Below are 14553 nucleotides of genomic sequence, written 5' to 3' on the forward strand. Positions count from 1 at the left end.
GCGGATTGAGTATAAAAAATGTATTCAGATTAAATATATCAAACACACAGTCTATCAGAAAATATAGAAAAAAATAAAGATATTACACACTCGCAAACAAAACAATGGGACAATGATCACTGCCATAAACTTCACTTCGGATCACATTGTCACATACATTATCAACGAACCTTTTTGATACGATGAAGTAATCCAATCTCCTGTAAAAAAAAAAAAACAATTAATCAATAAAAATAAATCTTTCGTTGTGATTTTTACCGAATTGTTTATTTACCATCCAACATTTCGTTTTCGAGCATTAGCAAAGTATGTCCAATAAGTATAAGCTCCGGTTTTTTCAGGATACAAATTACGAAAAGAATCAACAAAACCGGCTTCCAATAACTCAGTCATTCCATCTCTTTCTTCCTGAGTGAACCCGGGACTTTTCGTATTAGTTTTCGGATTCGCCAAATCTAGTACACAAAAATAATTTCGTAAAGATATTTCGTTTAAAGACGTACATATTGTGAAAACATTTCAAGTTACCAATAGCTTGATGAGAAACATTCATGTCACCGCAAATGAGTACTGGTTTCTTTTCATCCAAAGATTTCAGATAATTTCTAAAATCTATGTCCCATTGCATACGTTTGCTCAAATTCTTTAAACCTTGTCCAGCATTGGGAACATCTAAAATTATAATTCATTATTCGACAGTTGACATTAAAAAACTAGAAATGCTACAAAAATCTACAAAACATTGTAGCAATTTCAGACGTACATATAGCGACGACATAGAACTTCTCATATTCAGCTGTAATAAGTCTTCCTTCAGAATCGTATTCTTGTTTTCCTAAACCATATTTCACATTTAAAGGTTTCTCTTTCGAATACAATGCGACGCCGGCATATCCTTCTTTAATACCTGTAAAAAGATGATTTTAAATAATAAAATTCATTCATCGGCACAATGCATGTCTGAAACGATATGATTCAATTTAAAATAACACACCAGAACACCAATAAGTGTGATATCCTTTCACTTTTGCTTCGGGAGGAAGTTTACTTTCGGAGCATTTAGTTTCTTGCAAGCACACGATATCAGCTTGCTCTTTTTTAATGTAATCGAGGCCATTTTTCTGAAACATTATCAACAGACGTAATTAAATTCAAAACGAATGATTTGAACAGAGGGGGTAGAATAATTACACATACTTTAATCCAAGCACGTAGACCGGCAACATTCCACGAGGCAATTTTAAAATTGGAAGATTTACCATCAGCAGTACATTTCGTATTAGTTACAACCAACGAATCGAGATCAGAGCTGACTTGATTCAGTAGTTCCTGTTTAGGTTTTTTTGAATCGGTTTTATCGTCATCGTCTTTCGCACGTTTTCTCTTATTTGATTCTTCGTTTTTAGTTTTTTTATCGTCTTTCTTTGATTTTGAATTTTCTTCAATACTTTCATCGCTCGAATTGGAATCATCCTTTGGAGCTTTTTCATCTTTTTTTGACTCCGGTTTCTTACCGGCAGCACCTTTGCTTTTGGCAGCCTTTTTAGATCTCGGTTTCTTTACAGGAAGAACTTCCTCGTTACCATTTTGCTCTTCATCAGAATCATTTTCAAGCTTCGGCTCAGCTTTGCTTTCAACTTCTTTGCTGTCACCTGCTTCTGCCACGACTGGCGTCTGAAACCATCACACGTGAGGGAAATATGAGATGAAAGTAACAGCTTTATCAATAAAATAAATGAGCTGAAGAAATGTGATACTTACTTTCTTACTTTTACGGGGCATATTATGGGATTCACAAACACTTAAATTAGAATCAAACAAATTGCAGTCACTTGTCGTAGCTTTAATCGAAACAATCACAACACATAAAGAACTCACAACGAACACGAAATTTGCAATATCGAAATATTTCATGGGTAAACAGCAAAACTCAAAAATTAGCAGCGGGAAAAATTTTGGTCCTCATTGAATTACGATTTTTTGTGCGCCAATTTTCCAATTTCACAGATGAAAATTTCTTATCAATAGTCATCAAATTTGAGAAAAAAAGCTATGAATTTGATTTTCAGGAACATTTTGGCATGAAGATATCTTTTTTAGAATTCATTCAACTCAGGAAATGAACTTGTGGTCTCTTCTTTTGAAAATTCATCAAAAAAAGCGAGCTTTTCTGTCTTTTGAAAGCTCAATTTTCCAGCTAAACTTGTACAGAATTTTTCTGTGACGTGATGAGTAATAAAAATGACGTCATTCGAGCAAGCTGTTTATCTGTTTGCTTTCTTGTCCTTGAAGCTTGATGATTGAGTTTGATTCGATGATTTCGATGGTGTTGTGTATTTTGATTCAATTTTATATTTGATTTACGTAGTTATCGGAAGAATTTCGAGATTAATTCATTATTAATTAATTCATAAGTGTTTCGTACATCGTTTTAATATTTTACATTAGTTTTAACGTTTAATTTGCTTCCAAAATCATGGCGCTAAAGTTGGTAGTTGGTCAAAGTGAGTAACAACATTTTGCATTTAATCTGTTATTTAAATTATATCCCGATGATATCTTGCCATGTACGCTTCTTTTCCGTATATTTTTTCCAAGAATAGCATTCATCTTGAATAATACAGTCCAAAAATCACCATAATTGATCTCAATTATGTACGAAAGCGTTATCATGAAAAATCGTCTTTATCAACATTCATCTCACTCTTGTTTCAAGTTTGGCCACATAGGATGCATTTTGAATTATCGGAAATCGTAATTCAAACCCTATAAAGTAGAGAAATGGGTTCAACAATTGCCACAGAAACGTTTGTTGGATATTTTCCTTAAACTACCGTAAACCAAATAATCATCTCTTGTGACATATTTGTCAAGATACTCTCATAAGAATGAACAGTTCGTAAACACTTGACGGTATATTGATTTTGTGACTAATTCAATTTTTGAAATTATTTCATCAAACAAACAGATCATTTCTTTGTTTTATACCGCCGAATTGATGATTTTTGAAAGCTGAAGATATAGTATGCATGTAATAAACTCGGCCCACACTCTATCGAGTTCAATTAACCGTGAGAAACAAAGTACAAGGTGTGAATAAATTTTAATTTATCAGTTTGGATCCGTTTTCTTCAAAACATAATTATTGTCGAATATTAAATATCGCTACCAGAAGTAAAGTGACTTGAATGCAGTTTTCATAGAGAAAATATGCTTAATTTGAAACGAGTCAATGGTGGTTTTCGGTGAACGTTTTATGTGCTATGAGAATTTTTGATGAAATTAATATATCCAAAGCGGAGTTGAACAAATTTCTAATTAATATTTATACTTCTGATTTTTTTCTAAAAATGTCGAGAACGTTTCGTGATTTGTTTCTCGAAAATAGATTCGATATGTATTCAAACGTGACAATTTTCACTCAATTTTTTGAATCGTAAGTTTTCCAAGTAGTAATATTTTCATTCTGCGAAATGAAGATTTCATCAAAGTTAATAAAAACTCGACATCGTGAAAAATGGAATTCGTCTAATTCGATTAAAATTACATCTTATAATAATATTTAGCACATTTACACTTTTTTTCGTTTTTCTTCCGGTTCGTCGCTCCCTTCGTTCGTCTCTTCTTTCATAAATATCGGTTTCGGTTGAGTTTTCGAGTAAGCTGGACTAACCCAATAAGGATTTTCAGCCGCTTCTTTAGCATACTTTAGAATAGCTTCTCTGGGATCTTGATCATCTTCGACTCTCTTACTTAAACCCAAATTTCGAATAACATACGAACTAAGAGTAGACCCAGCGGAAGCAACTCTACCTCCTTGTCCGGATTTGATGGGTAAATCTGGGCGTCTAGATTTAACCGGATCTAACCGATCTTTTTCCATTTGTTTTCGAATAGATTTCGGTCTATCTTGTCTGAACATCGGTAGAGCATGGGGCGTAATAACTTGTTGATAAGACACAGTCTCGATTTGTCTGGTTTTCGCGGTTCTTCTGTTGGCGCAAAGTGTAGCACCTTTGGTACTCTGTTCACCGTAGAATACCTTGACTAAGCCGTTACCGCATCCGACGAAAATTTGATGCAGTTTAGGATGCCAATGAGCTTTGATAACGTGTGAATCTGTAACTTCTATTTCTTCTATTCGATTAAACGTGTTGACGTCGTAGAATAACAGCTTGCCTTCTTTTTCGCCTTTTTCTAACGATACTCCGGTGATAATGACGCTATCTTGGGGATTGAACATGGCATCTGTACTACCATATCGTGAAAATAAACCGGTAGCTGTTCGAACAGCGTTTTTAAACATACGTATATCCCATAATTTCATCGTATCGTCGCCTCCTCTGGTGCACATCAGATACCCGCTGTACGAAAACGCAATACGAGAAGTATCGGTGCCGAACTGATGCGCATCTCTGATCATTTTCGAAGCATTCACGAACATTTTACGAGTATCCCAAAGTTGAAAAGAGCCGTCTTGACAAACGCAAGCTATAAAATTACCATCTCTGCTGTAAGCGCAAGTCGTCGGAGTAGTTTTTAGGCCATTTTTCGCCCTGCATTTGATGATACCTTTATGTTGTAAGGGCTTGAAAACGTTCCATACTCGGCACGTGCTATCTTCGCAACTGGTCAAAAATTCTTCGCGAATTCGCGGATGCCAGCATCCATCTGTTAACGGAGACGTGTGTCCTTTGGTTTTAGACATATCTGAAATGTACTGATCACCTTTGACTGTTTCTAAAATTTCGTGACCGTCGCGATCGTGTACTTTGGCTTGAGCCATACCGGAAATGATCAAGATTCTATCGCCAGTAGCCGAAAAGCTGAGCGCTTTTATCGGGTAATTACCGACGGGATAAATTGATCTGAAACTTTTCAACGTACTGTCCATTCCGGCGAAATCCCAGAATCGCATTTCGTAATCTAAAGAACCGGTCACAAATCTAGTACCGGTAGGATCTATAGCCAGAGCTGTTACTGCTTTGGAACCGTGAGTGAACGATACATTGCGAGCGATAGGTAAATCGAAACTTTCGTCCTCGGAACCATCTTCTTCGTGTTCCGGTATCGGTGGTCCGATTAATTCTTCTGTTTGCGTCGATGGACCCGGGTTTCTGTCAATTTCAAACATGGGAATTGGCGGTCCGATTAGCTCATCTGAGTCATCTTCGTCAAGAGTGTTTTGTTCTTCTTGGTTTGAATTGTCGTTGTTAGATGACGACGGTATAGATGGACTAGTAGGGTTTTCATCGACGAATGAAGGCACTGGTGGTCCGATCAATTCATTTGATTCATCTTCGTCTTCATTCGGCGTGTTTTTCTCATCTTGTTTCGCTTTGATTTCGTTCGCGGATGACTGTGTTGATCGATCGGTATCTTTCGTGTTGGCCAATTCGTCCGAACTTTCATCTTCGCTGCTTTCGTCGTAGGCAACTAATGAATTCATCGATACGCGATTTAGTTAGAGAAGACTTCTTTTAATTGACGTTACTTCGATTTATTTCACTTTTTTTCCAAATTCAATTTTTTATCATTAACGAAAATGAAAAAAAAATAAAATAAACAAGTTTGATTGATACGACGTTGCCTTGAATCGCATTGCGTGAAAATGCAACGTTGCGTTTTGAACGTTACTAGCGCTACGCTGCGGATTTTTAGAGAAGCTCGAATTTTTTTCGTTTATCAGTGTTGCCTTTTTGAAATAATCAAATTGTGAATCGTGCACTTCGTGCAGTTTTCAATTTTTTTTTAAAAATAATATTGAAATATGAATTTTAATTAATTACGAATAATTTGAAAAATACTGAAAAATTATTCTTAGTTCATCGTTCCAGGAGTGAAAATTAGAAAATGGAAATTTAATTTAAATTTAATTGAAGTGTCAAGTATGAAAATAAATTAATATAAATTATTACGAATACCGAATACGAATCTGTAATGTGAAAAAACGAAAGAACTGAAGGGAAAGACGAAAGACTGACTGTAAAATGAGGAAAATAGGGGAAATGATCATTTCTTTATTTTTTAAATTTTTCTCAGAAGTTATAATCTTATTTTTGAATGAATTATTCGTTTCAAGTTTCCTCAATAGTCAATACATAGCTGATATTTCAATCAAATTTCTTATAAAACGTGTATTTTTCAAACATTTACACCTCAGTATCTATTAAAATGCAATTCAACAAACGTTCATGGTTCATGAAAACGATTAAATCAAGTTAGGATTTAGAATTTTGTTAATTTTATTATGCAACGTATCTGCACTTCTACCATTCAATTCAACTAATCATGACTTTTGTTTTATTATGATTGCAGAAATTATGAACGATGTCATCAAACAGAAGAAGAAATCTGGGAAAGAAGTTGAATGGCGTGTTTTAGTAGTCGATCAGCTCGCCATGAGAATGGTTTCAGCTTGCTGTAAAATGCACGAAATCTCTGCTGAAGGAATCACAAGTATTTAAAATTTACCCATCGTTAATTACATTATTTTGAGGTGGAAAGCTCTCATAATTATGATTAATTTCCTATTCAATTTTCAGTCGTTGAAGATTTACTGAAACGAAGAGAGCCGTTACCTTCAATGGACGCAGTGTACCTAATAACTCCGAGCGAGAAATCGGTACACGCTCTGATGAGAGATTTTGAGAACCCGAATCGAACAATGTATCGCGCTGCTCACGTCTATTTCACCGAAGGTATATTTTCATTTTTACCGAATCCTACCTTCCATCAGTCTCGAATCGTCTATGAAATAACCTTTCACTCTCTCAGTTCCCCCATAATTATAAAACGACAATTTAAGAAGATTTCTCGTTTCAGCTTGTCCCGACCAATTATTTAATTCTTTAAGCCATCACAAAGCTGCAAAATTCATCAAAACTTTGAAAGAAATTAATATATCGTTTGTGGCCTACGAACGTCAGGTAAATTGTGTACCAAAATGTGGGGGCTTTTTGCACCGGTGATGGTTTTACTAACAATAAATTAACAAGTCGAGAGAAAAAAAAATACAAGATACGAATGTGGAATGTCCCTTGTTGTTAACTGTCTTGATTCACGTGTTACTTATATGTTTTTTTGCCTGTGTTGTACTGGTATCGTGTAATTAATCGAAATAATCGATGTTTGTTGTACAATGCGGCCTATAGTATGCCAAGAGGAATTATTTAACGAATTATGTAAATCTCCGGCAGCGAGAAAAATTAAAACGCTGAAGGAAATTAATATCGCTTTTCTACCTTACGAATGTCAGGTTGGTTGGTTAATAGTCGGTGTGTTGCACGTATCGAAGCTTGTGTAATATTTATTGGCGCTTGTGTTTTTCGTATTCTTATGTTCCGTATTCTTTTGTATAATATTAAATTGCTAGATATTAACGTCGAAATGATTCTAGGTGTTTTCTTTGGATACGCCGGAGACATTCCAATGTTATTATAATCCATCGTACGCTAGCACCAGGCTTGCCAATATGGAACGTATCGCCGAGCAGATCGCCACCCTGTGCGCTACGTTGGGCGAATACCCATCTGTTCGTTACAGAGCGTAAGTACATGTATCCCTTCGCGTGAAATATTTTTTAAATTAATTCATTCCTGACGATATGTTTATGGTTTGTGTGCAGTGATTTTGATCGCAACGCCGAACTTGCCCAAATTGTGCAGCAGAAACTAGACGCTTACAAAGCGGACGAGCCAACAATGGGCGAAGGTCCGGAGAAAGCTAGATCCCAGTTGATGATATTGGATCGAGGATTCGATTGCGTTTCACCAGTTCTTCACGAGTTGACATTCCAAGCGATGGCCTACGATTTATTACCCATCGAAAACGACGTATATAAGTGAGTATTTTAAAACGAACCGAATTGATTTCTTCGGCGAATATAATCTGATTAATTTTACTCCGCAGATACGTCGCTACATCAGGTGCTCCGGAAAAAGAAGTATTATTAGATGAAAACGATGACCTGTGGGTGGAACTCAGACACGAGCATATTGCCGTCGTATCTCAGTAAGCTAATTTTTAGATACGCTGATCGGTCTTGATCGATTAAAGATTCGATGATTTTTCTCAACTTCTTTTTTTTTTCAGAAACGTGACGAAAAATTTGAAAAAGTTCATCGATTCTAAACGTATGCCTGCAGGCGACAAGCAATCGATGCGAGATTTGTCGACGATGATCAAGAAAATGCCTCAGTATCAGAAAGAACTGAGTAAATATTCTACTCATCTTCATTTAGCGGAAGATTGCATGAAGAGTTTCTCAGGCATGGTCGATAAATTATGCAAAGTCGAGCAGGTAAAATAATTATATGATTCCAGTTCGTTGAAAATTATATGTATCTACCTACGCGTTCTAATCGTATTTTTTCGATAGGATTTAGCCACCGGTTTAGACGTCGAAGGCGAACGAATCAAAGACCACATGCGTAACATTGTGCCTGTCTTACTGGATCAAAACATTAGCAATTTCGATAAAATGCGTATCATCATATTGTATGTAATTTCCAAAAACGGCCTATCCGAAGAAAACCTCAACAAAGTTGTCCAACACGCTCAACTTCTACCCGAAGAAAAACAAGCCATCATTAATTTGTCTCATCTCGGTCTAAATTCAGTGGTGAATGTAAGTAACAGATACATTAAAAAAAGCAGTTCAGCTCTTCGAAGTCGTAATCTCTTTTATATTATGTTTTATACGAAGGGTAACCGCAAGAAAATATATCAAATCACACGTAAAGAAAGAAGCGCCGAACATCAATACCAGATGTCACGTTGGACGCCGATAGTTAAAGATCTAATGGAAGATTGTATCGATGATAAGCTTGATCTCAAACATTACCCATTCTTAGCTGGTCGAGCTGCCTCTACCGGATACCATGCTCCTACAAGGTTCGTAAAATGGCAATTTATTTTAAAAATCGAATCAAATCGTGATTACGGTAGTTAATGATTTTATGTTTCTTTTTCCAGCGCTCGTTATGGTCACTGGCATAAAGATAAAGGTCAACAGTCGCTGATTAAGAATGTACCTCGTTTGATCGTATTCATCATCGGCGGTGTCAGCTTCTCAGAGATGAGATGCGCGTACGAAGTTACAAGCGGTGTGAAAAATTGGGAGGTGATCATCGGTGAGTTTTCAAAGCTTCGGTATCACTCGTTCAACTATATATAAATCTAGAATATCGTAACATTCGACTGATTTTATTCCAGGTTCATCGCATGTCCTGACTCCGGAGAATTTCCTCACGAATTTGGGCGAATTGAGTTCTTAAGATGTAAATCGGAATGAGGGAATTTCGAAGATGGAATTTTTATTCTTCTCTCCTTCGCTTGTTTTCGCTTCTGGTCTATTATTCCATCCGCTTTGTTTCTTTTTTTAAAATTTTACAATTTTAATAATATTAATTACTTTTAATTGTTCAATTTTTTTTCAATGTTATTTTAGTTTAAAACTAAAAAATTCATACTAGATTACCATTTTGTTATCTCGAATATCGTTTTGATTTTTATTTGCGGCAGTGTCCGGTTGGAAAGTTAACAGTGTGATAGAGAGAGTGAAGAAGGAAAAGATGTTACTCGATGACAGTGAAATGCATTTATTATTATTTTTTTTCTCCAACTATCCGCGTCAGAATTTCTGCGTTATCCGTTGTTCGATGTTATATAAAGTCATAGTTCATTTGTTGCATACTTTGCATGCTTCTAACGTTCCTTTCTTATACTTCATTTCGCCATAATACTGATTTTGTTTTTTGTTTATTTTTTTGTTGTTATGAAAAACATACGTACTTACACTTGGCTCTATGTTATATTTTACGTGCGAGAATTTTGAATATTATAGAAAATGCAGAAACAGATTGCATGGTTAACGTTATTTGTAATGTTTTAGTATAATATGTACTATAACCTACATTACGTGAGAATTTTCACATTTATATATACTCACCCGAGTTCTGTTTTGAATATTTTCTAGGATATATTTATTAGGGACACTTTTTGTTTTTTTATTGTTATCGTTATTTTGGCATCGTTGCATTCCAATTACTTTTTTTAAAAACTACTTCCTTTTATTGTAATTATTTAAACATTGATGAAAGGATATCATTTTTAATTCAATTTTTTTACGTTAATTCGACGTTAGCCCACTTTAATCGTTTATTTGTTGAATAGACATTATTAATTTTAAGTACATAGTTGTTTCTTATATGGCGATCGTATCGTTGTTTTTTCTTTTTCGGTTTTATGTTGCCAGCATAGTCGTGTACCAGAGGCTACCCTTGTAGCTTTTTAGATTCTTACTTTTCATGTTACTACTCGATAGTTGTATATCTTTGAGCAATTAATAAATGCTTTTTGTTTATTTATACGATGTGTTTTATTTATTTGTTCTTTTGAAGAGTGATTTGTTATCGAAGATACAGAGTTCGACTTGGTAACTTATGTGAAATTGATTCGAGTCGAGTGATCGGGTTTCTTGGAGAAAATAATTGAATTCAAAAATAGAAATCACTCGAATTTTTTTTTTGACGATACCGTATTTAGTTCTACGTGAATCGTCTTATTATATTGATAGTTCCGATACCTAATTCGTAGTTTGATCTATTGACCAAAATAAGGATTGGATTACTTCGCACGATCGAGAAAAAAAAACTTGAAAGATGAACCAACAATTTCGCTTTAATTTTTTGAACATTTGTTCGATTACTGTAAACGTGAAAGTTAACGGTATTAATCGTTAATATTCGATATTGAGTATCATCATCAAGATAAATTTTGTATTTTACCAATTGCCTAATTTTTTAATACCTACAAATATATCGAATAATTTCGCTTTTTTTTAGTTCAACAAAACAGTACACTTGACCCCCTTGAATGATTTCCTAGCCTTGAAATGCTCGTCGAACAAAATACTATTGAAAATTATGTAAGTTGCGCCTTGTACGGCAAGATGTGCAACTCGAACATACGAGCAAATGTTTGGCTTGATTTTACGCGAAAAAATGTTTTTCTTATTAGGAAAATATAACACGTTAGGGTGTTCAAATGAGGTCATTGAAATTGATGTTTGGTAATGATTTCAGAGAAATATATCGACGTTATTATTTTTTGAAATGATTTCATGCCGATTGAACGAAACCAATACCTACGTTTGTTAAGGTAGATAAGGTTTACAAAAATGAGCATCTGACGATCTCAAATTGGAAATCAACTTGATAGTAGGTATTTTAATCTTGAGCATTTTTTTTCAAAGTGCAAAGCAATATAGGTAGGTACCTCTGTATTTTGTGATGAATTTGGTTTTATCGAATTCATTAATAAGTTCAGTACGAAGAATGTATTAATGTAGGCTTTAACTTCAATTTTGCTGGTAATTCTCGTCAAAGTCTCGAAATGGTGTGAAAAAATACCATTTTTATCAGGAGAATATGAAATAATAGAGCGTTTACTATGTTCCTGTGTTCGAAAGCTCGTGATAATTTGGTATCCGTAGGTATATGCTTTGTGATGCAGAGATTTGCAAAATGAACGAAACAGCGTTGAGGAGATTATATATATTTTTAAACTGATATTACTCTCTACCCCTCTGTTACGTATTTCACGAATAAATTGGTAATCCGTAATATATAAACATCGCCGTATTATTTTTCAAAAATCAAGAACTTCGAAGTGTTTATGAAATTCGCAGATGATTGATAAAAGTAATGGTACCTAATTTAATTTCTGTTTTATGGGGTGAAGTATTTAAAATTCAACAGTTTGGTCGAATGCAAACTAGAAAGGGAACCTCTTGAGGTGTCACACGCCGATTTGAACGGGACCGCGATTTTTGGAAAGAGCATAGTCTAAAACCCCCAAAACCAAATTTTCAGCTGTTCAAGTTCATTTTTTGATTTTTGGCGAATTTTTGAAAATTCAAAATTGACTGTTTTTGGTGATTTATGTTTTTTTTTTTTTAAAGTACGTACTTGATCGGTAAAAATGGTCAAAATAAGTCCCAAAACTAATATTAATCACCCAAATCCAAATTTCACCATTTCCAGCAGCCATTCTGGAGCCTCCAGCGCGATTTTTCAATTTCTCCAGAATTTTGAATTTGCTCCAGAAGACGTGAATATGAAGTTGGGCAGCTAAAAATCGAGTTGTATATTAGACTCGACCTGTTTAACGAGTTTATCTACATTTGAGCCGATTCTGAGAGTGACACCTCAAAAGTGGTTTTTTGACCACTTTTTTTTCAAAATAAAAAAATCCAAAGAATTAAAAGATAACAGTTTGTGAGGAAATTTTTGAAATTCACGCAAATCGCTGTATTTTGTCCAAAACTAACACCTCAAATCCAAATTTCACAATTTTCAGTCATTCTGGAGCCTCCAGCGCGATTTTTCAATTTCTCCAGAATTTTTAATTTGCTCCAGAAGACGTGAATATGAAGTTGGACAGCTAAAAATCGAGTTGTATATTAGACTCGACCTGTTTAACGATGTTTATCCACGTTTGAGCAGATTCTGAGGGTGACACCTCAAAAGTGGTTTTTTGACCACTTTTTTTTCAAAATAAAAAAATCCAAAAAATTAAAAGATAACAGTTTGTGAGGAAATTTTTGAAATTCACGCAAATCGCTGTATTTTGTCCAAAACTAACCCCCCAAATCCAAATTTCACAATTTTCAGTCATTCTGGAGCCTCCAGCGCGATTTTTCAATTTCTCCAGAATTTTGAATTTGCTCCAGAAGGCGTGAATATGCAGTTGGGCAGCTAAAAATCGAGTTGTGTATTATACTCGACCTGTTTAACGAATTTATCCACATTGAAACCGATTTTGGGAGTGACACCTCAAGAGTGGTTTTTTGACCAGTTTTTTTTTTCAAAATAAAAAAATCCAAAAAAATAAAAGATAACCGTATGTGAGGAAATTTTTGAAATTTATGCGAATCGCTGTGTTTCTTCAAGAACTAATCCCCGGAGCGCAAATTCTACCATTTCCAGCCGTTTTGGAGCGAGAGTGACACCTCAAAAAACCACTCTTGAGGTGTCACTCTCAAAATTGGCTCAAATGTAGATAAACTCGTTAAATAGGTCGAGTCTAATATACAATTGGATTTTTAGCTGCCCAACTCCATATTCACGCCTTCGGGAGCAAATTCAAAATTCTGGAGAAATTGAAAAATGGCTGGAAATTGTGAAATTTGGATTTGGGAGATTAGTTTCAATTTTGGGACTTATTTTGACCATTTTTACTGATCAAGTACGTACTTTCTAAAAAAAAAAAACATAAATTGCCAAAAACAGTCAATTTTGAATTTTCAAAAATTCGCCAAAAATCTAAAAATGAACTTGGGCAGCTGAAAATTTGGTTTTGAGGGTTTTAGCCTATGCTCTTTCCAAAAATCGCGGTCCCGTTCAAATCGGAGTGTGACACCTCAAGTTCCCTCGTAGTACCCTAATAGTCCGGCATATGACAATAGGAGTAATTGCACCCCCCCCCGCCGATCCTCCGGGACAACTTTTTTCTTAAAGGGGACATCCTAAGGAACATTTTAAAGCAAAGTTGCCAAAAAAAAAGTTGGCCTTACTTACAAAATGGCGGCCATTTTGATTGACAGGTCAGCCGAAATCGCAGATTTTGTGTTTCAACATAGGACTTGCACGAAATTTTTCAAACTTTACAAAGGTAGATAGAAAGATCATGCAAAAATTAATCACCTGTCAAAATTTCAAGTGCTAAAGTGCGTTTTTCGATTTTTGGTGAATTTTTGAAAATCGAATTTAGGCCAAAAATGGGGAAAAATCAAAATTTTATCAAATTGACCAAGAAAGCTGAAATTTGGGATATACCCTATTTTCGACATGCCAAATCGATTGGAAACGGTTTCAACCCGTTTTGACCAGTTCTGGAGCCTCCAGCAAATTTTTGAAACTTGAAATTCCCACAAAATTCCATCAAATTGGAGTTGTAAAGCTAAAATTTATTCTAAAAACTAATTTCAATACGCTACGAAGTACTACAGGTGAATTTCAAGTCGTTTTGGAGCCTCCAGCGACTTTTTTGAAAATTCCTGAAACCTCCAGCAGATTTTTGAAACTTTAAATTTTCACAAAATTTCATCAAATAGAGATGGAAAGCTGAAAACTCTACACTCCAATTTTAACACACTCTGAAAACGACTTCTGGTGGATTTCAAGTCATTTTAGAGCCTCCAACAACTTTTTTGAAAATTACTGGAGTCTCCAGTAGATTTTTGAAACTTGAAATTTCCCCAAAATTTTATCAAACCAAAGTGGAGAGTCGAAATTCATTCTGCAAACTAATTTCAATACGCTACGAAGTTGACTGCTGGTGAATTTCAAGTCGTTTTGGAGCCTGCAGCAACTTTTTGAAAGGTTGTATGACGTTTTTTTGGAAAATTGAAATTTCCTAAAAGTAGCTGGAAGCTTCAAAACCATTTGAAACCACCATGTAGTCTGCGAAGTAAATTTCAGCTTGGCAACTCCATTTGATAAATTAATGTTGGGGAAATTTAAAGTTTGAAAAATCTGCTGGAGGTTT

The 14553-nt window shown here is 35.0% G+C and overlaps 3 protein-coding genes across 4 annotated transcripts; 1 reads left to right on the top strand and 2 right to left on the bottom strand.

Moving 5' to 3' along the window:
- Window positions 1-5: 5 nt before the first annotated feature.
- Window positions 6-1981, bottom strand: Rrp1 (Recombination repair protein 1). Its single transcript, XM_065370819.1, has 7 exons — window positions 1762-1981; window positions 1198-1674; window positions 995-1121; window positions 764-907; window positions 529-672; window positions 275-455; window positions 6-200 (listed from the first exon to the last, which is right to left on the bottom strand). Exons 1-7 carry the CDS (start codon window positions 1912-1914, stop codon window positions 83-85), a joined length of 1344 nt encoding a protein of 447 aa, XP_065226891.1. The 5' UTR covers window positions 1915-1981; the 3' UTR covers window positions 6-82.
- Window positions 1982-2294: 313 nt separating this feature from the next.
- On the top strand, window positions 2295-10370 carry Rop (Syntaxin-binding protein Rop). Of its 2 annotated transcripts, none has more exons than XM_065370818.1 (12): window positions 2295-2504; window positions 6319-6459; window positions 6546-6701; window positions 7155-7258; window positions 7400-7548; window positions 7628-7843; window positions 7912-8013; window positions 8095-8302; window positions 8381-8629; window positions 8708-8895; window positions 8977-9134; window positions 9217-10370. In XM_065370818.1, exons 1-12 carry the CDS (start codon window positions 2477-2479, stop codon window positions 9276-9278), a joined length of 1761 nt encoding a protein of 586 aa, XP_065226890.1. In that variant the 5' UTR covers window positions 2295-2476; the 3' UTR covers window positions 9279-10370. The 2 variants fall into 2 exon arrangements, with proteins under 2 accessions (XP_065226890.1, XP_065226889.1); XM_065370817.1 differs by lacking the exon at window positions 7155-7258 and adding an exon at window positions 6826-6929 and having other exon boundaries at window positions 2296-2504.
- On the bottom strand, window positions 3512-5591 carry LOC135850092 (gastrulation defective protein 1 homolog). Its single transcript, XM_065370816.1, has one exon. It carries the CDS (start codon window positions 5447-5449, stop codon window positions 3572-3574), a length of 1878 nt encoding a protein of 625 aa, XP_065226888.1. The 5' UTR covers window positions 5450-5591; the 3' UTR covers window positions 3512-3571.
- Window positions 10371-14553: the final 4183 nt, after the last annotated feature.

The sequence above is a fragment of the Planococcus citri genome, chromosome 1, assembly GCF_950023065.1.
Source record: "Planococcus citri chromosome 1, ihPlaCitr1.1, whole genome shotgun sequence".
Classification (NCBI taxonomy): Eukaryota; Metazoa; Arthropoda; class Insecta; order Hemiptera; family Pseudococcidae; genus Planococcus; species Planococcus citri.

Coding starts and splice junctions, on each gene's coding strand:
- Rop (XM_065370818.1), top strand. CDS start 2,477: ATGGCGCTAAAGTTGGTAGTTGGTCAAA. Junction 7,549..7,627: donor CCATCTGTTCGTTACAGAGC/GTAAGTACATGT, acceptor GTTTGTGTGCAG/TGATTTTGATCGCAACGCCG. Junction 8,303..8,380: donor AATTATGCAAAGTCGAGCAG/GTAAAATAATTA, acceptor TTTTTTCGATAG/GATTTAGCCACCGGTTTAGA.
- Rrp1 (XM_065370819.1), bottom strand. CDS start 1,914: ATGAAATATTTCGATATTGCAAATTTCGTGTTCGTTGTGAGTTCTTTA. Junction 673..763: donor GTTCTATGTCGTCGCTATAT/GTACGTCTGAAA, acceptor TTATAATTTTAG/ATGTTCCCAATGCTGGACAA. Junction 456..528: donor TGTTTCTCATCAAGCTATTG/GTAACTTGAAAT, acceptor TTTGTGTACTAG/ATTTGGCGAATCCGAAAACT.
- LOC135850092 (XM_065370816.1), bottom strand. CDS start 5,449: ATGAATTCATTAGTTGCCTACGACGAAAGCAGCGAAGATGAAAGTTCG.